The 27,893-nt window shown below is 43.7% G+C and overlaps 3 protein-coding genes across 5 annotated transcripts in view; 2 read left to right on the forward strand and 1 right to left on the reverse strand.

The window, feature by feature from the left end:
- Nucleotides 1-313: 313 nt before the first annotated feature.
- On the forward strand, nt 314-8,623 carry LOC121551562 (homeobox protein AKR). The gene is made up of 3 exons (XM_041864269.2): nt 314-587; nt 3,085-3,335; nt 4,647-8,623. The coding sequence occupies exons 1-3, from the start codon at nt 569-571 to the stop codon at nt 5,805-5,807; spliced, it is 1,431 nt and encodes a 476-aa protein (XP_041720203.1). The 5' UTR covers nt 314-568; the 3' UTR covers nt 5,808-8,623.
- Nucleotides 8,624-12,009: 3,386 nt separating this feature from the next.
- LOC121551561 (myosin regulatory light polypeptide 9) lies at nt 12,010-21,158 on the reverse strand. Of its 2 annotated transcripts, none has more exons than XM_041864268.1 (4): nt 20,966-21,158; nt 13,317-13,518; nt 12,756-12,917; nt 12,010-12,478 (listed from the first exon to the last, which is right to left on the reverse strand). In XM_041864268.1, exons 2-4 carry the CDS (start codon nt 13,498-13,500, stop codon nt 12,303-12,305), a joined length of 522 nt encoding a protein of 173 aa, XP_041720202.1. In that variant the 5' UTR covers nt 13,501-13,518; nt 20,966-21,158; the 3' UTR covers nt 12,010-12,302. The 2 variants fall into 2 exon arrangements, with proteins under 2 accessions (XP_041720202.1, XP_041720201.1); XM_041864267.1 differs by lacking the exon at nt 20,966-21,158 and adding an exon at nt 16,152-16,245.
- zgc:123305 overlaps nt 18,895-27,893 on the forward strand; it is a 36,060-nt gene continuing 27,061 nt past the window's right edge. For both annotated transcript variants that reach the window (XM_041864264.2, XM_041864266.2), the window contains exons 1-3: nt 18,895-18,977; nt 27,295-27,495; nt 27,697-27,792. In XM_041864264.2, the coding sequence (XP_041720198.1) occupies nt 27,304-27,495; nt 27,697-27,792 (288 nt within the window). In that variant the 5' untranslated portion in view covers nt 18,895-18,977; nt 27,295-27,303. The remainder of the gene's footprint in view (nt 18,978-27,294; nt 27,496-27,696; nt 27,793-27,893) is intronic.

The following is a 27,893-nucleotide window of genomic DNA, read 5'->3' on the forward strand; positions in this document are numbered from 1 at the left end:
AAGGCATATTTACATATTCCGACGACATGAGGAAATCCACTTGTTTTGCTGGACACTATAATATGTTGGCAAAAAGAGGTCGTGTGTGTTCATTTTTCCTGACCGAGTAATTTCAATAATGTCGGAAACAAAACAACATTCTTCAATCAAATCTTGTACTGGATTTTGAATTAAATGCTTCGCCTGTCAGTCACCCAGCAGTGATGACACGAGCCTGTCTACTGAAAAGAAAGAGCCGTGATTGGATTGCGCAGATACAGGAGGCGGGATCATTCCATTTTCTACTGTCAGATTGGCATAGAGCTGGCTTTGCTGTCTGCAGGTAAAGGGAACCGAGCAACACAAATTATGAAATATTTGTTCTACTAGCGAGACAACGAAACGCGCTAGAACAACAGCACGCTTATGTCACAAGAAAAAATATTTGAAGCCTTGAAAAGCAAAGTAAAAGCGTGCAACACCTTGTGCGCTTGGAAACAAAACCTCGTTTTGTCAACGTTTAGCCGGGGCAAGCATTTTACAAGGAACTTCGACAGCTGCGTGTTTTCCAGCAAGCCATCAACAAAGAATGAAACCCTTCAAACGAGGTAGGCAGAAATTAGCCATGTTATTTTTATTGCCAGGCATTAATTGTTGCCCTGACCACGTCTGACGGTTTGCCCAGTGTGCCCGCCTGTTGGTTTTAAATGGAATGCGGCTTTTTGTTGCGAGCAAATGCAGCGTGTGTTTGTTTGAATTTGGAGGGACAGCTAACCAGCTAGTTATCTTTGGAAGCAAGCATGGTGTCCATCTGGCGGAGCGACAGAACAGTCCTACATGCGCTATGGCGTGCGTTCAAGGGGCTCTTTGTACATTTGCTACGTGACGGTGGGAAGATGGCTAGCAAACTTAGTCAATGTTTTCTTTGCTCATTTTTCGAGCATTTACCGGATTTCCTTATTTTTGCTATATTTTCTGCATTTGGCAAATTGATAACATTCCGCTAGGTATTTGATTTTATTGGAACATTGTTAGTTAACTGCACGAGAGACGAGATTGAATGGAACAAGACCGAATTACAATCACTGATTCGAACTTCATTGTTTGCTTGGTAGCCTGCTAGCCTTAAGCTAGCTAGTTAACTAACTAGTTACGTTGGCTGCAATGCCTTGAATATTTTAATAAATGTAACAACTCAATTTCTGCACACGCCTTTGAAGTTTGTTAACGCATTGAGGATTTAGAAAATATCATATTAGCTCCACCAAGATAAGGAGAACGGCCTTTACTTTGTAGACAAAGTTGAGGTTTGATAGAGGAACAGCGTGTGACATGTAAGTTAACGGACTTCAAGCTAACCTCCTCTCTCATCAAACTAACTAGTTTAGTTAGATGGCTCAAATGATCCACGTTTTATGATCCACCTTGAGTGCATTCATTGTTAGCTACTAGCTAAGCTACAGGTCATTACCAGCTGTGTAATGGGATAGCTAGTAACGTTAGCTGCTACTTTCAAACTGTTCAAGGGACATATTTACATTTTAGTCACTTATCCAGAGCGACTTAGTGAGTGCATACATTTTTTCATACTGGCCCCCGTGGGAAACGAACCCACAACTCTGGCGTTGCAAGCGCCATGATCTACCAACTGAGCTACAGGGGACCCTGACAGCAGAACTCAAACCACTCACATGCCAGTGTTTTAGACAGTACAAATAACTAGTTTACCAATTTAGGTAGTTAGCATATTTAGTTTGCTATAATCAATTATCAGTTTTGCCCTTTCATGCACTTAAATAAAAGTTTTTAAGATTATAGCAGCTAACCGCTAACGTCCTGTAAACAATTGGAAGCACATTCAATTTGGGCATACAAACAAGTGAGAAGAGTGTCTCCAGTGCTCTGAATTCCCCTGGCAAGAGGTGAAAATGGTCCCTCGCACGGTCTATAGATCGCTCGCCGCTGGAGATAGTGATATGCACACAATCTCCTTTGTGAGGACAGGCTGCCCCCGGGGGTCAGATTTCAACCAGAGAAAGACATTTACTGCATTCTATACCCAGGGAGAAAGCATGCTCCATTTTGAATTGGTCTTCCCCAGTGCAACAAATAGTGATTTGGGGAATGAAGACAGATATTGTTTTGAATGTGTATTTGTTCAATTCACTTTTAATGATAAGTTGTCATTGATGCATGCTTTAAGTTGTGCTTACCTGTCTGCTACACCCACACTAGCTCTCTCAAACTCTAGGTGGCATTCTGCCTTCTCCCTACAGTTCTCAACTATTCACTTCGCCCATGACAGCCTCATGTGAACTACAATCCAGACACTGTTAACGTTTAGAAGCATATCATTTTAACCTGTTTATTTATTTGAAAATTATTTCTCGCTGATATGAAAGATACATGTGAGGTACGGTTATGTTAATGTTTAGACTGAGATTCTGGGATCTTCACAAAATTCCCCCTACATTTACATTTACATTTTAGTCATTTAGCAGACGCTCTTATCCAGAGCGACTTACAGTTAGTGAATACATTTTTTTTTTTTTATACTGGCCCCCCATGGGAAACGAACCCACAACCCTGGCGTTGCAAACGCCATGCTCTATCAACTGAGCTACATCCCTGCCGGCCATTCCCTCCCCTACCCTGGACGACGCTGGGCCAATTGTGCGCCGCCCATGAGTCTCCCGGTCGCGGCCGGCTGCGACAGAGCCTGGCCGCAGGGACTCCTTCATCTTTGACTCTTATGTGTAATGGAACTGAGAGTCATGATCAAGGGCTACACCCATACTTACCAATCAATCAGTGTAACCTGATTCATTAATCAATCACATTGCTGACATAAATCATGGATCATACTGTGCCTAATACTTATCAATACTTCACCAACCTATTTCTTTATAGGTCGGTGAATGTACAATAACGTGAACAAACAAGAAACATAGGCCTACACAACAAGTAGATACTTATCATGTCAATCTCTGTTTTGGAGGGAATGCAATACATTCCTTAACAAATGAGTGAATGTCCAACCCTGTGCACAGTGTCCACCATGCAAACACTAGCACTGCCAAACTGACTCCCCTTCCCCGTCCTCAGCTCTGGAAGAGGAGCAGATGCAGGAGCTGTCGTCAGCCATGTCCGACAGCGACCCCTTCGAGGATGACGGCTTTCCCCTTGACCTGTCGGGAGGTGGCGTGGGCTCAGGCAAGCGGCGTCGCCGCGGCAACCTGCCCAAGGAGGCGGTGACTGTGCTGCGGAGCTGGCTGTATGAGCACCGCTACAACGCCTACCCTTCAGAGCAGGAGAAACTCAGCCTGTCAGATCAGACCAGCCTCTCCGTGCTGCAGGTGGGTGGATCGGCCTAACATTGTCAAAAGCAAAATTAATGAAGGAAAGCCTGCACGTGGTAAAATGCCCAAGTGCCTGTAAGGTTATACTATGTGGTTACTATTAATCCTGGTGGCCTCCATAGTTCATGTTGATAAGTTTTGATTATGCTAACTTTGGTCAGTCATTACAGTGCTGAATCAATCATGTGGATTTAACTGTGGGATAGATCTCACACACTCACCCTAACAAGGCTGGATAGATTTAAACTCACACTATTTTAACTGTTATAACAACTATTTCTAAATATTAGGTTCGGTTTCAGCATGCTCCTCTGACAAGTGTAGTGTTGAAATGAATGATTTCCAATGTCCTCCAGTTGAATGGTTCCAGATATGCTGTTTAGCTCCTGGTGCAGTGTAAACAGTTGATCACAGCAGACACTTGGGCCTAGATGGAACCATGACTACATACTTATTACCCTGTCCAAGATAGTTGTTTGTTTATCAGATATTGTGTTCTCTATTGGCCTCATGAGTTTCATGTGTGCGGGGCGATAAACGCCGTAGCGCCTATAGGCCTACTTCAGGCCGTTGCTAAGTATTCTATAAATAGCGATCCATCCCATTATATTTACATTCGTACTTATCATCTTACTTCAGCCCTAGGGTGTTTCACAACGGTGTAGCAAATGTCCCATGACTGATGTACTACTGTACAGTTGAATTTGACACCGTTACAGCAGCCCTTGTAGGCAACCATGCAATGTTTCCTCTTCCCTCCAAGACACACACACATTCACACCCCAGGAGTGGTGACACAAGCAGACAGAGCGAGAGAGGCTAGAGCAAAGTGGAGCAGACATGCTGCGTTGTGGCCGGCAAACAGACAGGCTGCGGTGTAGTCGGCGCAGTGCCCCTGGCTGGCCGTGCGCTTCTCTATGTGGCTCAGTGTTTTTCACCCGAGACTTCTTTAATGCCAGCAGTCTGATGTCCCTCATCTCACTGTGTGTGGGGGATATGTTTCCCACTAGAGGGAGGTAAACAAGGCCTAAAGGTGAGGGAGACTGAGAATATGTGGGCCAAACAACTGGCCTGGGACCAGTTTTAACTCTTCGTTATACGCGTCAGTTGAGTTATGGGTTGAGCTAATTATTAGTGTCTTCTAGTTGACTTGGCACACTAAACTAAAAAATACTTTCCAAGTGACTTGAGATCTATATCTGTAGTTTGGCTCTTGAGGGAAGCCTAGTTGGCCTTTTGAGATGCACCCCTTTTGTTTCCCCAGTCATGCAGGCGTTGTTGTTAAAAGGAATTCCTCCACTTTTCCAGATATGCAACTGGTTCATCAACGCCCGTCGCCGCCTCCTCCCCGACCTGCTCCGCAAGGACGGCAAAGACCCCACCCATTTCACCATCTCCAGGCGGGCAGGAAAAGGCGAGGGCCGCCCATCCACTGCTGGTGGAGGTAGCTCCCCTGAAAGCCCCACCTCCTCGGTCCCCTCGCCAGCCCTGCCCCCACTCCGGCCCTCGGTCATCCGGCCAGCCCCCACGCTGGACCTCAGCCTCCTGGGCACCACAGCCACGGCCATTCTGACGGGAGCCGGCTACCCCGGCCAAGAGGGCTGCTGCGTCCAGGCCCTTATGCAGCTGGACACGCACGTTCTCCTGAGGGAGGCCGAGGAGAAGGGCTCCACGGTTATCAGCGCCAGTCCCACTGGCGGGCTATTCAACACGCCACCCCCCACCCCTCCGGAGCTGTGCCCCAGCCAGGACTTCAGTGACCTGAGGCTGCTGGTGGACGCAGCTCTCCAGAGGGCTGCTGAGCATGAGAGTCAGATGAGCCTGCTCCAGGAGAGCCAGAATAGGGCCACTACAGAGGCCACAGGGGTCTGCTGCAGTGCTATGGGTCCGACCCATCCTCCAGAGCCGAGCCAAGCTACAATGGACTCGCCCAGAGAGCAGAGTCCCACGGAAAAGGTTATGGTGTCCCCAGTTTCAGTCCCAAGCCCTGTCACAGTCTCCTCAGCACCTAAACTCACCCCAGCCTTTGCCTTCATTCCTGCTCCAAGTCTGCCTCCTCGCCCAGCCCAAATTCCAGTCCTAGTGCCAGTTTCAACCCATGTCCCAACCTTCATCCCTACACCAACTCTCACCCCAGTCTTAGCTTCAACCCCAACCAAACCCCCTGTGCCAGCCCCTAGCCCTGTTCAAACCTTCACCCCTGCACTAACTTTATCCCCTGTCCCAACCTCAGCCCCAACTTTAGCCCCAGTCCTAACACCTCCGCCAGCCCTCACCCCATTCCTGGGCCTGTCTTCCTCCATCCCCAGCAGCAGCAGTGTCCAGAGGGCCCAGTCGGTGGCCAGTGTGTGGAGCGTGGTCCACAGCGACGTTACAGTCCGACAGCCTGGTCCCGTGGCACAGACTCCCATAGCCACGGTGTGGGGGGCGCAGCACACCCTGCATGCCGTCAGCGAGACAGTCAACTAGAGCCACAACACCCTGGTTTGTGTATGTGGGGGAGCACCAAACCCAGAGACTGCCCCTAACTGTATATATAAATATATCTGAGAACATATTCCTTTCATCAGCCCACTGATCCTGTATGTCTGTGCTCCGCAGTTTGAATATGACAGAACTGACACATACATCAGACACTGGGATGGAAAGACAAGTGTTTTAAAGACAGTGCTTTTTAAAGCTTTTATTTTAATTTTTTATCAGGACTTTATTTAAACCAATGGGGGCTGTTGCTGGGCGGAACCTGTCAACATTCCAGAGTATTGTTTAAATGTGATGTCAACATAAGAACGACAACACAAAGTTCTATTATGTAATTTTGAACTCCACTATCTCAACTATTTCCAAAAGCGGACAAGGAGTACATTTCCTTCCCCTGGTATATACGGTTTTTAAGTCTTGAAGCCAGCACCAGCAGATCTAGCCTCATCAGTAGCGGTACCGGACTTGAATGTATAAAGCGGGACTCGATGACTTTAAACCCAGGCTGCCTAGCTTGTCAATCATTCCCACCAAGGCTAAATGAGGGCGGACCTGGGGCTGAGACAATGGTGTGTGTGTGTTTCAAGCGCCAGTGTCGTGCTCCTCCAGTACAGTTCATGCACTTTAGATATATTTTTAAAAAAATGTCCGGACTTCACAATCTCGAGCATTCCGACGCCCCCCCACCACCACCTCACAATGCCGGAAGACAGGCAGAAGGGAAATTGATTGTACTGCGGTGTGCCTGACTGCACAGCTACAATGTCCTTCTCTCTCCTTGCCTTAAAGCTACTGTAAACATGTGGCCACCAGGGATTCTACATTCAAGACCCATCCTCCAAATCATCAGTCGCAAAGAAAGTGAACACTACCCGTCGGTGTTTTTTTATATAATTTTTTTATTTCTTTTTAAAATATTCATTTAAACCCATTTCCAAAATAGTATCTTAGCAGGTAAGCAGTATTTTTGTGTTGTATGTATATATGTGTGTGTGAAAAAGAGGAATTTTTTTTTTGTATTGCTCTCTGTTTGTATTATCTTTATGCATCGTGTATGATTTCCAGGGACGTAGTGTTTTTAATGTGGATGTGAAGGAGGTGGAATCCCAGTGTGTGTCTTATAAGACGATGTGTGTGTGTGACCGATGGGGGTGTAAGGTCACATTGGTCCTGTAACAGAACTCAATTTTGTGGTCGATGCTAAAGGTTTAGTCAGGTGACACCGTCAGGCTGCCTCCTCATTCTTAAGGGTAAAGTAACACTTGCTATGATAAGTGCGCTAGTATGCCATAGTCTTCTATGGTTGAAGCCTGTTACAAACATTTTCAAGCTTTTGGGTCATCCTGTTTGGAGAGGGATTGACCCAAGTAGCGAATCATTGGAGCCTTAAGATTTGGTCCTTGTATTTCAAATCCAAATATGTCTTAATTGAAATGCCCGTAGTTGTTCCCTTGGATGACAAAGGCTGGTCGGTGTTGTATTGAAGTCATTGAGGAAGTTATTGAGAAGCAAACTCTGTCTGGAAAATTGGACTCTACTTTCCTCTCTTTATTTTCCCTCTCTGTTAGCGGAGTATATCCTCTCGTTAGTGTTACTCATTCTTATACGGTTGTAGTTTCCATGAAACGGTCTTATTTCAAATACCACATATTATGGCCAAATCCTAACTTTAAACGCAGCACAAACGTTTGTGGGACCCTACGTGAACACACAGTGCTGCTGCAAAGTATTTTTATTTTTCTGTCAGGTCAGTTCAAACAGGTCCAACATTCCTCTATTTTCAACTGTTACGCATGAAACGACCATGCCATTACAATGTTTTATTTTACAGCTAGAAGCATGAGAAGAGTTGATATGGAATTCTGTTATTATTAGCCTGGATTTGTGACGAGCACTGATCCCATTCTCTCCGCCATGTCATATCTCCCAGATATGTAGGCTACCCTTCGATTGCTTTTAACCGGCTGGATGTCGGCACTGTTTCCTGAGTTGTCATTGGGAAAGGTAGATCGTACAGGTATTCCACTAACGGAGATGTTCTAAAGAGTTTTAAAGCTCGCACACACGGCACCGAATGTGGATTTAGCATTCGTCTGCCGATCGTTCAGCGCGCTGTCTTTTAGGGACCTGCTGTAGATTTGACTGCCAACATTTTAATGCGTTTCTATGTGTAAAATTGGTGCGCACTCTGTTGGAAAATTACGCTCACATGTGATAAGTACTCTCGGCCAGCAAACACTACTGGTGCGTCTGAGGTTCCGGGTCATAGTGAATAGTAAGAAATAATGGTTGCAATTTTAATGTGTGAATAGACATACAGTACTATAAAGCGGGTACGTGGTTTATACAATACTACTTATACAATACTACATGCCACTGTGACTACATGTTACTTGTTGCGATACTGGAAACAGCTGGATACTGGACATTATTTAGAAAGGAGATATCTATATCAGGTTTTGGATGCAGAATGAAACTTGGGTCGTAGATGCCAATGTGAAAATGCATGTAAATACATCGTCAGGTGTGTTTTTTTTTTTTTTTTTTGGCATGAATTGTAGCTGAAATGAAAATGTGTAGCTTCTCAATATGACCAATTGCATCCTAAAGATGTTTTTCCATTTCACTGTATGAATCATGGCTGATGTATGGACAGTATAACTGGCTATTGTGCCTTAAACCTGGGATTGAGGGAACATACCCCTTCTACATAGAAACTTTTGAATAGTCCGTGCAATATATGCCTTAAACTTTAAATGTGTTTTGTACAAGCATTTCAGAGAATAAAAGTTCATTTTTTCATATTCTGATCCATGTGCTGTTTGTTTCTATAGAACTGAACTGTTACCATGTCCTTTTGTCTCGAAGCACAAAGATTAATAACAAATAATTTACATGAGAAAGATATCCCCCTCCCCCAGTTTTATCCAACGATTTCCATCTAAGTTGAGTCCAGAGGTCTACTTAACTTTTGGATGGTCACCTTCTGGGATGGGATTACACTAGTACATCACTGGGGCTGAGCTTCCTGCCATTCAGGACCTCTATACCAGGCGGTGTCAGAGGAAGGCCCTAAGTCATAAACTGTTCTCTGCTACTGCACGGCAAGTGGTACCGGAGCACCACGTCTGGGACCAAAAGGCTCCTTAACAACTTCTACCCCATGAGACTTGAACAGTTAATCAAATGGCTACACGCACTATTTGCACTGCCCCCCTTATTTATTTTATGCACCGACTCTTGCACAAGCTCGATGAACACTCACTGGACTGAACACATACACACACTACACAGATGCACACAAAACACACTTGCATGCATATTGATGCCACACAGTGCATTCGGAAAGCATTCAGACCCATTAACTTTTTCCACATTTTGTTACAGCTTTATTCTAAAATGGATTAAATACGAAACTGATATCACATTTACATAAGTATTCAGACCCTTTACTCAGTACTGTGAAGCACCGATTACAGCCACACCTGTATTTGGGGAGTTTCTCCCATTATTTTCTTCAGATCCTCTCAAGCTATGTCAGGTTGGCTGGGGAGCATCACTGCACTGCTATTTTCAGGTTTCTCCAGAGATGTTCGATCGGGTTCAAGTCCGGGCTCTGGCTGGGCCACTCAAGGACATTTAGAGACTTGTCCCGAAGCCACTCCTGCATTGTCTTGGCTGTGCGCTGGAAGGTGAACCTTCGCCCCAGTCTGAGGTCCTGAGCGCTCTGGAGCAGGTTTTAATGCTCAGTTCATATTTTCCTCGATCCTGACTAGTCTCCAAGTCCCTGCCGCTGAAAAACATCCCCACAACATGATGCTGCCGCCACCATGCTTCACCGTAGGGATGGTATTGGCCAGGTGATGAGCGGTGCCTGGTTTCCTCCATACGTGACGCTTGGCATTCAGGCCATCTTGGTTTCATCAGACCAAATAATCTAGTTTCTCATGGTCAGAGTCCTTTAGGTGCCCTTTGGCAAACTCCAAGCAGGCTGCCATGTGCCTTTTACTGAGGAGTGGCTTCCGTCTGGACACTACCATAAAGGCCTGATTAGTGGAGTGCTGCAGAGATGGTTGTCCTTCTGGAAGGTTCTCCCATCTCCACAGAGGAACTCTGGAGCTCTGTCGGAGTGACCATCGGGTTCTTGGTCACCCCCCTGACCAAGGCCCTTCTCCCCTGATTGCTCAGTTTGGCTGGGCGGCCAGCTCTAGGAAGAGTCTTGGTGGTTCCAAACTTTTTTCATTTAAGAATGATTGAGGCCACTGTGTTCTTGGGGACCTTTAATGCTGCAGAAATAATTTGATGCCCTTCCCCCAGATCTGTGCCTTGACACAATCAGCGCTTTACGGACATTTCCTTCAACCTCATGGCTTGGTTTTTGCTCTGACGTGCGTTGTCAACTGTGGGACCTTATTTAGACAGGTGTGTGCCTTACCAAATCATGTCCAATCAATTGAATTTACCACAGGTGGACTCCAATCAAGTTGTAGAAACATCCCAAGGATGATCAATGGAAACTCAAATATGAGTGTCATAGCAAAGGGTCTAAGTACTTATGTATTTATTTATTTACATTTGTCATTTAGCAGATGCTCTTTTCCAGAGCGCATACATTTTCATACTGGTCCCCCGTGGGAATCGAACCCACAACTCTGGCGTTGCAAACACCATGCTCTACCAACTGAGCTACATGGGACTATAGTACTTTTGCAAACATTTCTAGAAACCTGTTTTCGCTTTGTCGTTATGGGCTATTGTGTGTATTATTTTTTAAATCCATTTTAGAATAAGGCTGTAATGTAGCAATGTGGAAAAAGTGACGGTTTGAATACTTCCGAAATGGACTGTACATTCACGTTTCTTCACTCACATAAGATGCTGTTGCTACTCGGTTTTATCTATGCATAGTCACTTTACCCTTAGCTACATGTACATATTACCTTGACTAACCCGTACCGCTGCACATTTACTTGGATATAGCCTCGTTATTTTGTTTCCATTCCTTTAGTTTATGTAGCTTTTTTGTTGCACGAGGTGAAACAATGTTAATGACCTTTAAAGCTGAGATCTGCATGAGAAATGGTGCCACTGGCTGCCCTAGGCGCATTTGTTTTGTTTTTTAAACTGGGTAGAGGAGCATCGTCGTAAAAAAGAAATCTGTACATACGACTGTTCTCTCATGTGCAATGATGTCCGAGGGGGGGTGGGGGGAAATGGTGTTCACTGTTTGAAGTTACGTCTTGTGGCAGTTTCACCGCTACTGATTTCAGCTAAGACTCAGTGGCTCTTGAAATACTACCTAGTCAATATCTGGTGCAAAGTGCTTTAACCTTTCACATAGTGGGATCATGTGTTTCATTACAGTGGACCACTTCATTTGATCACACATTTTTATTTGTCACGTGCTTCATAAACGACAGGTTGTAGACTAACAGTGAAATGCTTTCTTACGGGTCCTTTAACAACAATGCAGAGTTAAATAAATTAAATCTAGAAAATATAAAGTGTACTTATCAAAGTGAAGTGTCACAACTGCAATGTAAGAGAATATCAATCAGTACTTGGGTATGGAACATCTTTTATTTTCTCAGATACAGAATATTAAAGGTATACAATGCTGCACTGAATGCAGCAGGACATTTAAATTACTCATCTGGAATAAAGGACACAGTGGAACGTGTCATTTCAGGGTCCTTCGTTGGTCCTATACAGGCATGCTACATTTCCTTAAACAATAATTCAACCCAAACATGATTATACCCAAACACAACCTAGCCCAACTTCTTCCTTCTGCTCTTTCTTGAACAGGTCTGACCCTTCATGTTGAATGTTTTAGCTTGAATGAGGTTGTGATGCATCGATGCAGGCAGAGTTAGAAGAGACCTGACCAGATGACAAGGGGATATGACTAGCACTGAGAAACATGGTCCTTTGAAAGAAGGGTGGAATGATAAGCATTTAAGCAATGATGGTAAAATACAACCTGCTTTGATTGTCAAAAACATTAATAGAATACAATAGAGTCCTTTACAATGTGGTTTTCCAACTCCTGGATAGAAGGTGCAGTTTCTTACGGAGGCAGTGCTGGTGCTGGTGTGAGAGGCAAGGAGAGGTACTTGGCTGGTATGTAGTGCTGTTCTTTTTTCACAAGGAGGGAGGGAGGGGAGGGGAGGGAGGAGGGGAGGGGAGGGGAGGGAGGGAGGGGAGGGAGGGGGCACGCACACACAGGCATTCAGTACATCTCAAGAGTAATATTGCTTCCTCTCACCTTGTCACCTTTCCTGGACTGGATAGGAGTAAAGCAATATTCAAATCACTGGGAATTTCAGAAAGGATACAGAGAGGAAGCCACTACAGACTTATTGAGATGCATTTAGCTGAGACACACTCCTCTTCAATGGATAATCACCATTGACTATAAAATAAGTCCATTCCATCTAAAAAGCACTGTGTGTGCGAGCCGCGAAGCAGTCGTCAGTCTCTCTAGATGTCATCCTTGTCCTTAGCACCGTGTTTGAGGATGCGGGTGAATTCTGCGTAGTTGAAGTTGCCCTTCTTGTCGATGGGCGCCTCACGGAACAGCTCATCCACTTCCTCGTCAGTGAAGCGGTCGCCCATTGTGGTCAGTAGCTCTCGCAGGTGGTCCTCGTGGATCACTCCTACAAATGGGAGAGAGGCGGGTCATCGTCTGGCTCTTAAGTTATCTTTCCTCGATTTCGTCTCATCCTCTCTACTCTAAACACATTGGAGAAGAAGATCCAAGTGGGGGGACATTGAACCTTCTCCAATATGGTTGAGAAGGAGGTAAGGAGAGAGGCTGAGACAAATCGAGGAAAAGATGTCGGTCTGTTTTTTCCTTTTAAGTGTTTGACATTACTGTGAAGGTGGATGCTAGGGTTTGACATTGGAGAGTGTGCGTGCAGTTGTGTGTCTCACCAGAGCCCTCCTCGTCGAAGCAGGCGAAGGCGTTGCGGATGACGTCCTCCGGGTCGGTGCCGTTGAGGCGCTCTCCGAACATGGTGAGGAACATGGTGAAATTGATGGGCCCTGGCGCCTCAGCCATCATCCCCTCCAGGTACTCATCCGACGGGTTCTTACCTGGGGACCACAACAGAACACACACACCATGGTCAACGTTACGGGGTCAAATCTGAGTTCTGTTCAATAGTAGCCATTGAGTAAAGATATAGGTTATGGTTCAATCCCCCTGGGGACACACTGGTTGAATTAACGTCGTTTCCACAAAATGACATTGAACCAACGTCTGTGCCCAGTAGGATGTTATTACCGGTCTGCATGCTTATTGTTAGCGCTCTATTTTACAGTACTGGTATTTAGCTGGGAAATGTTCTGTTGCTATACATGTACAAGGCTGTTTCTGGGGAGGATGTTAAAGTCTAGAATTGGTGAGTATACGCTGGTTAGGTCTTGTATATAGAATATAGTCAACCCACTAACATCAGGTTCCTATGGGTTCCCCTTTGGCCTGTGTCTTACCCAGTGAGGCCAGCATGTCATGAAGATCCTCCTTGTCGATGAAGCCGTCACGGTTCTGGTCGATCATGTTGAAGGCCTCCTTGAACTCCTGGATCTGAGACTGGTCGAACATGGCGAACACGTTGGACGTGGCCCTCTGGGGGCGCTTCTTGGTGGTCTTCCCCTTTGCACGTTTGCTGGACATGATGGTGGTTAGATGGGCCTAAGGGGTGCAGAATTGGACATGGATGGTTACAGTTGGATGAAAGATAAGACTCCCAAGAGTAGGCTGTTATACTGAGGAAGAGAAGGATGGTTCTCCTCTGTCCCTTGGGAAATGTCCCCCCCCCAAAAAAAGCTTGAATAAAGAAAAATGCTCTTTATTAATTTAGCATGGCACTAGAGCATAAATGCAAAAGCCTGATTTAGTTAGGCCTACATGTCAACCCTCATCAGTGTGATTGCGATATGTGTTGAAAATGATCATACATGAGCTACAATGTTACAAATTGTCTAGGGACTTTACTTGGCGCCAGAAAATTGGTTAGTACTTATTCTCAATGATTCCATTTTCAGTCTCTGCATTGGTGCCAGATGCAATCGACCTCCAAATTACACTTGCTCTCTGCACTAAAGATGCAGGTGGTTCCACTGCTAACTAAGTGTCATCCTGCAGTGAACAGTGTGAAGATGTCACAAGATAGTGACCTGGTATCCTGGAGAACGGGCCAAACTCAGATCCGTCACTCACACGCGGGGCTCAGTGTGCGTGCGTCATTGAAGACGTGTGTACAGGCGGTGATAGTGCTGCTGGGTGGTGGCACATCAGAATACTGACTGAGCGAGAGCCAATACCATACAGGAAGTAACAGGTCATTAAGGTTGAGTCATTTTGAGGTATAATGAGTTCATTGACTGCCAGACTATGGCATAATGCATTGAGAGCCACTGAAGCATGTTATTCAGATCAATGATTTGCTTAGACTCAGGGAAACTCTCCACACAAAAGCTCTTTCTCATATGGTAAAATATGTTGGATGACTGATGGAGTATATTTTGTTTCTCTCTCTACTGGCATGTGATACAGGAGATATAAATACTGGTAACCAAGACACAAAGCAGGCTACCTTAGCGTCATTTAGCAAGCCTTATTTGAGCATAGATGGGAACGACGTGTGTCGGTGTGTGTTTGCATGTGTGTGAGAGAGGTAGATCACAAAATCATGGACGTGTTCAGCAGGCACAAAACGAGATAATGTTTTTAAACGTTTCATCCCTACTGGACCCAGTTGTCCAGTGATACAACCTAGTCAAATGTTAGGCAAACGACAAGTCTGTCTCTCACTCCATCCTACTACCCACCAAAAATGGTACCATTGGTTACCAAGATTTACAAAGTATACCATGAATCAGCACAACGTGTCTACGATGGGGAAGTTGACTTGATTCTCTACAATGGGGAAGTTGACTTGATTCTCACTATATACTGTTACATGTTAGAGCAGTTGCTTGTTCCTTTCAATAGCGTTTGTTCACGTTACTCTATTGCGGTCTCTACGCTTGCTATCGGAGGTAACAGAGATGTAAGGGAGTTTTTCACTGGCTAACTGCCTGTTCATTGTCCAGCTTCATTTCAGAGGATGAAGGAATTTTAAGATTAGGATGTTGGGCCCTGGGCAAATGTTTATTCTCAGAAGTCCTCACAGTCCATCTCTTTTCCATGTATTTATAACACATCACCATGCCTAGGGGATTGTTCAAAAATGAGAATGTTAGAAGTGACTTTCTCAGGGTCTAGTTTACTGATTTCCTGTAAACATTTATAGTTTCCTGTAATCTTTCACATTCTTGTGGAGAGACGACTAGATCCCTATGTCCTTGTAAGGACGGCTTGCACAACCATTCAAACGGATAAATTAGTCTTGTCCAAACCCTCATCTCATTCCAACAAACTAGATCTCTTTAGAATGAATTTCTAGGCCCGAATGACTTCACTGCTTCTGCAACCCATTGAATTCCTCAGCTTTCTCGACTGGCTGACTCACCGATGAGGTTTTGAAAACATTTAAAGATCAACTTCATCATTGGTTTTTTATTCTCTGATGTACTGCGTGTTTATCAGTGTACCCACCACACCTCATATCTGCAGCCAGGGCCCCACTGACCAGACACACACACACACTCACAGTTATGTCAATCACTGTCTTGACCTAACCACTTAACCTCTCATCACAGGACACCACTACTACTTCTGAGGGGTCAACACCGGGGAAGTTTATAAACGCAACACACTTCAACAGACCCAACCAACCTCTCGTTGTCTAAAAACAGGTAAACATGAAAGGCTGTAGAGTAGAAGTGAGGCTCTACAGCCCTCAACTCTGGACCTCAAAGCCAGTTCCACTGCATTTTCTAATCATGGACTGATTTAGACCTGGGACACACACCAGGTGTGTGCAATTAATTATCAGGTAGAACAGAAAACCAGCAGGGTCCGGACCTCGTAGAGTAAGAGTTGAATACCCCTGCTCTAGAGTTTAGAAAGCTCTATACAGGTCACAGAGTGTTGACAATTGGTCAACTCTTAATTCCACAACACAGTTGTTGGGGCTACAGAGCACCACCGTGATGAGAAGTTACTCCAGATGACCCTAGACCTGTAACTGGTCGCTTTGGGCATGCAAGAAGAAACCCTATCCAGCCCCCACCTTTAACGCAGCTTTTACTCTTGTTAACAGTTTCCCATACAATTCTGACTAATGCTTTAAAGTGCTACATCTAATCCCAACATAAAACCCCTCTAAGATAAACAACATTCAAACAGAAGGAAAATGTTTTTTTAAAAATCCTTCTCACCTTGGCTTCAGGTGAATAGTAGTTGTTTTGGGGAGTTCTCTAAGGCCTTCTGTCTGGGTCTCAGTGCTTAGTTGGAAGGGAAGCAGGCAGCTCCACTGAGGAGTTTGTTTAAAGCAAGTCTTCTAACCAGCCCCTCCCACTCCTCCCCCGGCCAATCGCCTGGCCCGGCTGTCCCAAACAGAGCCAGCCCAGGACAGGCATTTACCCATACAAGGGAAAAGAATGTGCAGGCCTGCAGCTCGCCACTGCCACAGCGGAGCTAGGGATGTTTGGCAATGGGAATGTGGCCGAAATGACAGGAACTCCGATAAGCCTGCCTTATTTAGAGAAAAAACTAAAGGGCCACTGTGCAGAGGAGATGGGTTCTCTGGTGTTCTGAAGCTCCCCGTTTGAAAAGCTGCCTGGGGGACTCCTTAATAAGGCAGTTTGTCTGGCCAAGCTACTGTCTGGATCTCTAGGGAACACCTTTTATCATGCCATTGCTGTACAGTAGCATCAGTTCTTCTGTTGTACTGTTCTCTGCCGTATTGAGAACAACTGTTGGGCTGTTCCAATGAAATTACGCTTTTATATTATTGTGTTATTGTTTTTGCAAATACCTACCAAGAAACAAAGTATCTGGTCACATTTGAGTAGCACAGATGAAATTGTTTTAACCTACACAGTAGTTGTGTTAACATCATTTGGTCAATGTCCTTTTATCCAAATTCACCCCAAGTAATTAAATTATGTTTGTCACATTAATTAAATAGTATGGCACAAGGGAAACCTTTATGTAAATAGATGTTCTCTTAAACTCCTCAACCAGTTTCCTTTTCACCTCATTTAACACCTGATTTACTTTACAAATGGCACATCTCAATAGGTCTATTGTTCCTCAACCAAGGGGAGGCTGATGACATCACATTTGACCATCAGACCAACTCCTTGAATGCCCTACTCCTTGGAAGTTTGCGGTTGTCTAAAAAACACTATTTTGCTTTAGTGTGTGTACTTTACTGTATTTATACTTGGGATATCGCTTTTCAACAGGAGAAGTCCAAAAATCGCTGCAGGACATTTTTAAGAAAAGTATAAAATAGTGAATTCGGGTGGCGCAGTGGTCTAAGGCACTGCATCACAGTGCTAGCTGTGCCACTAGAGATCCTGGTTCGAATCCAGGCTCTGTCGTAGCCGGCCGCGACCGGGAGACCCACTGGGCAGCGCACAATTGGTCCAGGGTAGGGTAGGGAATGGCCGGCAGGGATGTAGCTCAGTTTGTAGAGCATGGCGTTTGCAACGCCAGGGTTGTGGGTTCGATTCCCACGGGGGGCCAGTAATAATTTGTTTTTTTAAATGTATGCACTCATTAACTGTAAATCGCTAAATGACGTAAATGTAAGGTTGAAGTGTATAAAGGGTTTGTCAATGACTTTTCAGGTTCTCTTTTTCAGTGGACCTATGCAAATGATGTGTTTATGGAAATTGTGTTTTTTATCAATCCAGATAGGGAAGCTGTTTGCAATAAGATAGTTTTGCTTTGACCACATTTTACATTTACAGAATAACCTGTACTTAATATGTACAAATAAATAATGTATGTGTGTATTGCGCTTGCAAGGAAGCATTTCACTGTACTGTTTACACCTGCTGTATCCTGTGCACGTGACAAATACACATTCGATTTGTTTACATGCATTGGGTATAAATGTCTGCCTGGAATGACGCTCCTATGAAACTCCTATGCTTTGCTTTATATTGCCTATGCTACGACTGTGTGCGGAGTATACTGGAGCCCATTGCATACCCTGGCCTGTAAACAAGAAAAGGATGCCCTCTGGTGGCCAGAGAAAGTTATCAGAGGGCGTTTTGTATAATCTACAATAATAATGATAGTTTTCTGATTCGTAACATAAACCAGCGTTTCCCAATGTCTGTCATCGGGACCCTAAGGGGTGCACGTTTTGGTTTTTGCCCTACACTACACAGCTGATTCAAATGATCAAAGCTTGATGATTACCTGATTATTTGGATCAGCTGTGTAGTGCTAGGACAAAAACCAAAACGTGCACCCAGTTTGTGAAACCCTGACATAAACAAAACAGTGCTATAATTGTGATGTCAACGAATTGTGTGACTATTCTGATCTCTGTAATATTGTTTTTCATCTTATTAATTAATCGATCCCATTCATAAATTATATTTTCTGCCAAATCAAAGTTAATTGGCTTACACATATCTGCAGATGGTATCAGCGAAATGCTTGTGTTTCTAACTCCAACAGTGCAGTAATAATACCTAGCAATACAAAACAATAAGCACATAATCCAAAAAAGTTAATAGAAATATTTAAGAAATATCAGTAAGAGCAATGTCAGAGTCCGGAATATATATATACAATGGTGTGTATTGACAGTATATAAATATAAAAGGTGTGTACAGCAGTAGTTATATAGGATGAGCCATGACTAGAATACAGTATATACATATAAAGTGGGTAAAACAGTAATTAAACATTCAGTAATATATATCCTCAGTTCAATAATAATTAATTTTCTTTACAAATGTAAATTAAGACTCTTGGTGCCGTAGTTTAATACATTTTATTAAACTACGGCATGTTTAATCGCATTTGCCCCAGATTAATCATTTTACGTCTAAATACATGGCTCTGGGTGCACGCACTGTGTACAAAACAAACCAGAGCCGTGTTCTTTGCTTTCCTCCATATTTTAATTGGTTATTCGAATGATTGACTTGAATCTTCTTCCATACAGAGAATCGTGTGCGCAGGTGCCTGAAGTAGGAAGTGTCATTTAATAATTTTTCGGGAACTCGGTCTGCCAGGTAAGATCAAATCAACAGAATCGTTACTTTAACGTTGTTTAAAAGTTCTAGTAGGTAAATAGATAGAAAGTTGATATGCGAGATAATCATACTTTGATATGTTATCATGTTTATTTTTGTAAAGCGAACCTAATAGTAGCTACGTCAGCTAGCCGCGTCGCAAGAGACGAGGAGTTGGGTCGATCCTGTTGATATCCAGAATATGAATTTCCTGACAACTAGCTAGCCAAGTTAGCTATGATGGCTGGCTAGCTGGTAGATCACCACCAACTGCTTTTAGCTACGCAACTGTTTTGAAAACGATAGTTACAGAACGTAATCTGCTTTAAACATGCACACTGCCAGGCTAACTGTCTGGATGTTCGTCATTATACATTTTTTTATTAATCATAACTTGGAAGCGCGTTTTGTCTGTTCACAGCCACAATGTCAAACCCCGCCCATTTCTAAAAAGGATCTTCTTAAAATCTGATTTTAAACCTTAACCACACACTGCTAACCTTTATGCCTAACCTTAAAATAAAAGCTACATTTTGTTTATTCATATTTACACTATAGCCAATTGTGACTTTGTCGCTGGCCCATCTAGTGGAAACCATTTGGTCTTGCTGAAACAATGTGGCAAACTCTGCATTTTAACAGGCAGCCCAATTCTGATATTTTTTTCACGAATTAGTCTTTTGAACAATCAGATCAGCTAGGCTGTGTATGCTAACAGCAGCCCAATTGACTTGTGCCACTGCAGTGACCAGACTCCCGTGAACAATGTGGCTTGAATTGGTTCAATAGTCGAACTAACTTATTATTGGAATATTATGGCTGCGTTTACACAGGCAGCCCAATTCTGATATTTTTTCCACAAATTGGTCTTTTCACCAATCAGATCAGATCATTTGCTAATAATTGGGCAAAAGATCAGAATTGGGCTGCCTGTGTAAATGCAGCCTAAGTGCCCATAAGTAAACAGCCTGCTGCTTTCAAGGTAAATTCTGTTCAAAACATCTGACGTTCTCCCCCAGTTAGGCATGTCTGAGTTTGTTTTGTCCAAATAATTTCTCGTTTGAAATCTGGCCCATCTCTAAAATTAATAAACCGCAAAGTAATTATTGAGGGAGCAAGGATTTTTGCATCAAATTTGATGCTATTAGATCATGTGACGATGGCAAATTCCACCTCCACCTGTTTTACATGTCGTGATGGCCTTTATTTGCTCCACATCAGGGGCTTGCTGGTAGCACATATGTCAGAGGTACACACAGAGTGGGTGGCTTTTAACAGATGGGATGAGTCTTTTTTTGCCTCTGGCTTGTTTGCCTTTGAATTATCTCTACCACTTTGTCAAATCTGAATGAATGATTTTCCATGGCTACGATGCATGCCTATCAAAATGAAAGGAAATTATTGTTGTAGCCTGTCTTACACATCAGGACATGTAGGAATCGCACACTTTGTCTAATGCTTGAAAGGATCAGCAGCGAAGTCACAAGTCATTCACATACCGGCCATTCATAGAGATCTGAGAAGCCTTACTGCAGTAGTACTACAGTTCAACTAGCTTAATCATGGATGAACGTCTAAATGTGAAATAATAGGCCTACTCTTGGCTTGCTAGAAATGTATCGAAAGTCAGGAGTTTTCCCAAACCCCCATACTCAATTTGCATTACCTCCATTTTGTCTCCACACAAACTGTCATTGTCTGTCGTGGGCTTTGTGTCCAGACTCCATTACTGCTGACCTCGCAAATTATTTTACAAAGTAGCCTAATGTATCACTCAAAAAAAGTATCAATCGCTACTAGAAAAGCCTAACAGAGCAAATAGAAGAACACTATCACACCATCATCGCTGTAGCCCAGGAGCTTTCCAGTGGCCCTGCTTACTTTTCTAGAAGCAGCATGGTTAGGCTATTCGGTCAATTGCACTGTGTGGACCTCTATTCACACCATACTTCCTCCCTCACCCCCTTGTGCAGTGTGCACCAACTCACCTTTTTGTGTTCTGTTCATCTGTGAACATTGTGAAGAGGATATCCCTTCAAGTTCCCAAAAGTACGGCCTTCAATTCCTCAATAGAAACTGTTGTTGATAAACAGTAGGGTTTATTCTGGTGTTGTTGTTGAGCGTCATGGTTGCTAGAGAGTCCATTTTAGACTGGCTAGAGAGTAGCAGTCAAGCCCAGAGTGCATCTGCTGACGTGTGTGTGTGTTGGAGCAGAGCGGAGGTTTCGTCAATAGATCGGCCAAGCCTTTCAGAAACTGCTGGCCTGGCTGTCATGTGCAGCACGAGGGGAAAGGTGAATTATGTGTGTGTGTGTGTGTGTGTGTGTTTGAATGATCAAGGGAGCAGTGACCGTTATAGACTGTTATATTGCCTCCCAGCTCAGAACAGATAGGCCTAGAGTTGGGTAGACTATTAGCCCTATGCTAGACCTTTACGGCAAATAGAAAACCCTCATCGGGACAGTTGTAGGGGCCGAAAATCCGTGGGTCTGCAAAGGTGGCTTTGGAGTCTTAAGTGTCCAAAATGTAGCCGAGTGTAGGGCTAACTGGAGGGCCAGTGAACCGATTCTGGGGAGCGCAAATTATTCTGGGGGGATGAAGGTAGTTTGGGCTTCTGATGGCGTCAGGGGGGTCCAGGGAACAAGGCTTTGTGGGGAAGGGACACCTTCACTTCTCTCTGTTGGTAAGGGCTGAAACTCCTAGTTTTGGTCTTATCGTTTCTATTCATTCAATTGAATCCACATTCAACATTTTGTGACCATACGCTGACTCCACGATGAGCCTTAAGGCATCCGCATGCTTCCCAGCCGAAACAGTTCGTAAGAGTTGCTGCATATATTATGCCAATGTTTTGGACTTCGGTAATGTTTTTTGGGGCTTTTCTCGAGGCAAGCTGAAGTCTACACCCCTTCGTCAGTGATTGGTCAACAGTAGGAATTCTTCAATAAAGTCTTTGTTGTCATTCAACGAGAGATGACTCGTTATTGTGCAAATCTTTTCATTGAGAAATACTTAACCAAACATATTAGATGGAAAACTGCACATCTAAATTAATGACAGATTCCTTGAGTTAACTTAGATTAATTCTGACTATTTTGAGGAAGTGTATACTGGCTACGGCATCTCAAAATTGACAAACAATGCTATTGACGCTTTTTTATTGTCTTTTAAGGGAGTATACGAGCACACTCGTTCGGTTCACCAAGCTGAGTTCGGCTAGGCACTAGCCGAACTGAAGCATGCTGACGCCTTTAGCCTTGATAACTGTATTGATCATCAGAATGAAACTAGAACATCCTTATTACCTAGGGCTTCCTGTTTGATAGTTTTTGTTATTTGGTTTTGGCCTAGTTTTTGTGGGGATTCTTCTAAGCTTAAGCTTACAGTGCCTTGCAAAAGTATTCAGCCCCCTTGGCGTTTTTCCAATTTTGTTGCATTACAACCTGTAATTTAAATGGATTTTTATTTGAATTTCATGTAATGGACATACACAAAATAACCAATTTGGTGAAGTGAAATGAAAAAAATTACTTGTTTCAAAAAAATCTACAAAATAAATAACGGAAAAGTGGTGCATGCATATGTATTCACCCCCTTTGCTATGAAGCCCCTAAATAAGACCTGGTGCAACCAGTTACCTTCAGAAGTCACATAATTAGTCAAATAAAGTGCACCTGTGTGCAATTTAAGTGTCACATGATCTCAGTATACAGTGGGGGAAAAAAGTATTTAGTCAGCCACCAATTGTGCAAGTTCTCCCACTTAAAAAGATGAGAGAGGCCTGTAATTTTCATCATAGGTACACGTCAACTATGACAGACAAATTGAGAGAGAAAAAATCCAGAAAATCACATTGTAGGATTTTTTATGAATTTATTTGCAAATTATGGTGGAAAATAAGTATTTGGTCACCTACAAACAAGCAAGATTTCTGGCTCTCACAGACCTGTAACTTCTTCTTTAAGAGGCTCCTCTGTCCTCCACTCGTTACCTGTATTAATGGCACCTGTTTGAACTTGTTATCAGTATAAAAGACACCTGTCCACAACCTCAAACAGTCACACTCCAAACTCCACTATGGCCAAGACCAAAGAGCTGTCAAAGGACACCAGAAACAAAATTGTAGACCTGCACCAGGCTGGGAAGACTGAATCTGCAATAGGTAAGCAGCTTGTTTTGAAGAAATCAACTGTGGGAGCAATTATTAGGAAATGGAAGACATACAAGACCACTGATAATCTCCCTAGATCTGGGGCTCCACGCAAGATCTCACCCCGTGGGGTCAAAATGATCACAAGAACGGTGAACAAAAATCCCAGAACCACACGGGGGGACCTAGTGAATAACCTGCAGAGAGCTGGGACCAAAGTAACAAAGCCTACCATCAGTAACACACTACGCCGCCAGGGACTCAAATCCTGCAGTGCCAGACGTGTCCCCCTGCTTAAGCCAGTACATGTCCAGGCCCGTCTGAAGTTTGCTAGAGTGCATTTGGATGATCCAGAAGAGGATTGGGAGAATGTCATATGGTCAGATGAAACCAAAATAGAACTTTTTGGTAAAAACTCAACTCGTCGTGTTTGGAGGACAAAGAATGCTGAGTTGCATCCAAAGAACACCATACCTACTGTGAAGCATGGGGGTGGAAACATCATGCTTTGGGGCTGTTTTTCTGCAAAGGGACCAGGACGACTGATCCGTGTAAAGCAGGGGTGTCAAACTCATTTTAGCTCAGGGGCCACATGGAGGAAAATCTATTCCCAAGTGGGCCGGACCGGAAAAATCATGGTATATATATAACTTAAAAACAACAACTTCAGATTGTTTTCTTTGTTTTAATACGATCAACATACAACATAAAGCTGGAGCCTGAGGACAGTGTGTCCAAAATAGTACAAGCACAACATCACTATTAATCATAAAACACGTCAAGTTTATTTGAAAGTTCTGAGGACAAAGAACACACAAACACACAATGCCTCAGTGATTCACAGAAGTATATCACAGATCACAGAACTATATCAGGGTGTCATTTCTCAGGCAGAAATGTAGATAAAAAGAATGAAATCCTGTTCCCCAAACAAGTGCAAGAACCACAGAGTCAAGAATAGGTTAAATATACAAATAAAATAAAATCAATTAAAAACAATAGCACATCAACATAGAAACATAAAAACATAAATCTGAAAGCGTTGCTTAAACTCCCGTAACAGTCCCGTTATTTTATCTTTGAACCGCTTCATGTCTGCCACATGTTGGGTCGCGCACACATTTTTCAGACAGGGGAAGTGAGCTGCATCACCACCGGCAAGTTGCGTCTCCCACAATGACAGCTTCAACTTGAAAGAACGTATGCTGTCATAATACTGCGTGACAACTTTGTTGCACCCTTGCAGCTGTTTGTTCAAGTTATTCAGGTGCTCTGTAACATCCACCATAAATGCAAGGTCCTGCATCCATTCTGCGGAATGAAATTCTAACACTGGTTTGCCCTTTTCTTCCATGAACTGTTCAATTTCTTCTCGTAAATCAAAGAAACGCCTCAGCACAGCACCTCGGCTTAACCATCTTACCTCAGTGTGGTATGGCAGGCCATAGATGTGGTCTTTCTCTCTGAGAAGGCTGTCAAACTGACGGTGATTCAGGCTTCTGGATCGGATGAAATTAACAGTTTGGATGACCACCTTCATGACGTTATCCATCTTTAATGACTTGCAACACAAAGCCTCCTGGTGCAAAATACAGTAAAAAGTCAAAAAATCACGTCCTCCATTTGCAGATTGCACTTTCTCTCTGAACTTTGTCACAACGCCTGCTTTTTTCCCGATCATTGAGGGCGCACCATCTGTAGCCTGGCTGACAGCGCGGGACCAGTCCACTCCGACCCTGTCCAGCGTGCTGACGAGTGCGGTAAAAATATCAGCTGCTGTCGTTGTATCTGTCATCGGCACCAACTCCACGAACTCCTCGGTGACGGTCAATGTGTCATCAACTCCGCGGATGAAAATGGCCAGTTGTGCAACATCTGTAATGTCCGTGCTTTCATCAATTGCAACCGAAAACGCAATAAATGACTTTACTTTTTGATTCAACTGGCTGTCCAAATCCACTGAAAGATCGGAAATCCTGTCTGCAACTGTGTTTCTTGTCAGGCTGATATTTGCAAAAGCCTGCCGCTTTTCAGGGCACACAATCTCCGCTGCCTTCATCATGCATGTTTTTACAAATTCACCCTCACTAAATGGTTTTGAAGCCACTGCGATTTCATTAGCAATGAGGTAGCTAGCTTTCACTGCAGCGTCACTGATGTCTCGGCTGTGAGTAAACACAGACTGCTGTTTCTTCAGACCCGCCAACAGTTCATTCACCTTCTCTCATCTCCGCTGTCCTTGAAAGTTGTCATATTTGTCGGCATGAAGACTCACATAGTGGCGACGAAGGTTATATTCTTTCAGCACTGCAACATGCTCTGAACACACCAAACATACAGCTTTCCCATTCAATTCAGTGAATAAATAGGATTACCATTTTTCTTGGAACACTCTGCACTCTGCGTCCACTTTTCTCTTTTTTGACAGAGACATATTGGGGCAATGAGGGTGCCAAAGCACATAATGTTAAAAGTAGAAGCCATAATAAATATTGCGGGCAAAACAAAGTAGCTCATTGGCTGCACGTGCTTGACCTACTTGCTCTGCCCCGGTATAAACAGTTTGCTTGCTTAACACAATTGCTATTGCGCCATCCAGTGGACGCAATTGGAACAGCCGTTTATTTTATTGAAAAATTGCAGCGCATTTTTATACTTTACAAAATTAATAATATATATATTATTTTTTTTTCCTTTTTTTTTTTTTTTAAATCATCTCGCGGCCCGGATTAAACCCGTTTGCGGGCCTGATCCGGCCCGCGGGCCGGACGTTTGACACCCCTGGTGTAAAGGAAAGAATGAATGGGGCCATGTATCGTGAGATTTTGAGTGAAAACCTCCTTCCATCAGCAAGGGCATTGAAGATGAAACGTGGCTGGGTCTTTCAGCATGACAATGATCCCAAACACACCACCCGGGCAACGAAGGAGTGGCTTCGTAAGAAGCATTTCAAGGTCCTGGAGTGGCCTAGCCAGTCTCCAGATCTCAACCCCATAGAAAATCTTTGGAGGGAGTTGAAAGTCCGTGTTGCCCAGCGACAGCCCCAAAACATCACTGCTCTAGAGGAGATCTGCATGGAGGAATGGGCCAAAATACCAGCAACAGTGTGTGAAAACCTTGTGAAGACTTACAGAAAATGTTTGACCTGTGTCATTGCCAACAAAGGGTATATAACAAAGTATTGAGAAACTTTTGTTATTGACCAAATACTTATTTTCCACCATAATTTGCAAATAAATTCATTAAAAATCCTACAATGTGATTTTCTGGATTTCTTTTTCTCATTTTGTCTGTCATAGTTGACGTGTACCTATGATGAAAATTATAGGCCTCTCTCATCTTTTTAAGTGGGAGAACTTGCAGAATTGGTGGCTGACTAAATACTTTTTTTCCCCACTGTACATACACACACACACACATGCATAAACACACATACATACACACTTTGTTATCATAGCCTACTCCCTGCATTCCTCAGTTATTGCCGTTCTCACAATATTCTGCACCATGTTTTCATAACCGTTTCTCTCCTCCCTAAATTGGGAGGCCTCTTTATCTTAGTTTCTCAGTTGTCTGTAGACAGTTCTCCTTGTCCTTTGTCTGGCCTAACTCTTACTCACATTGCTGAGTCTTTACTGGTCCTACACTCACACATTCTAACACATTCCACACAGTTTCAGGGTGTAATAATTAGTCATTAATAATTAATCTATCAGGAGGAGATGCACTGCAGTACTTAATGCAGCTGGTGGCCACACCAGATACTGACTGTTACTTTTACCCCCCTTTTCTTCAGGGACACATTATTCCATTTCTGTGCGTCGCATGTCTGTGGAACTTGTTCAGTTTATGTCTCAGTTGTTGAATGTTGTTATGTTCATACAAATATTTACACATGTTAAGTTTGCTGAAAATAAACACAGTTGACAGTGAGAGGACGTTTCTTTTTTTTGCTGAGTTTATATCTTAGATGGGGGGAAACAGAGGATAGCTTGTATCTCTTTTTAGCCATATTAATAATGACAACACATGACATTGATATTGTTTGTAGCTTTCTTGAGGTCTCGTGTGTTCTCAATTCAATAAGATTGATTGGTAAAGAATTGTGTAAACATTGGACAATAATTGCCCCTTGACCCACTCTCTCCTCTCGCTCTCTCCCCTCCAGTCCCAGACCATGAACTACGTGGGGCAGCTGGCGGAGACTGTGTTTGTGACGGTCAAGGAACTATACCGGGGCCTTAACCCGGCCACGCTCACGGGGGCCATCGATGTCATCGTGGTGCGCCAGCCCGACGGCAGCCTCCAGTGCTCGCCGTTCCATGTGCGCTTCGGCAAGCTTGGGGTGCTGCGCTCCAAGGAGAAAGTGGTGAGTGTGAAGAAGAAGATGGGAGTGTGTGGTGTTGCCTACAAATGGAGGTGTACTGTATATAAGCGGATAGAGAGACACACACACACATACACACTTTTTTACCCTTTCTCACATAAACACACACTTTCTCTCGCATGCACACTCTCTCTCTTAAACACACACACACACACACACACTGCCAGTGACCGTGTGTTGCAGGTGGACATTGAGATCAATGGGGAGCCAGTTCACCTGCAAATGAAGCTGGGGGACAACGGAGAAGCTTTTTTTGTGGAGGAAAATGAGGATTTTGAGGTATGTCTATAAACATTTTATTTTAACTATCTGATCCTATAGGTTTGTTCAGTCGTGGAGGTTAACCTCTTTTTGTAGACGTGTTAAGCTAAAAGGGAAGG

The sequence above is a fragment of the Coregonus clupeaformis genome, chromosome 12, assembly GCF_020615455.1.
Source record: "Coregonus clupeaformis isolate EN_2021a chromosome 12, ASM2061545v1, whole genome shotgun sequence".
NCBI lineage: Eukaryota > Metazoa > Chordata > Actinopteri > Salmoniformes > Salmonidae > Coregonus > Coregonus clupeaformis.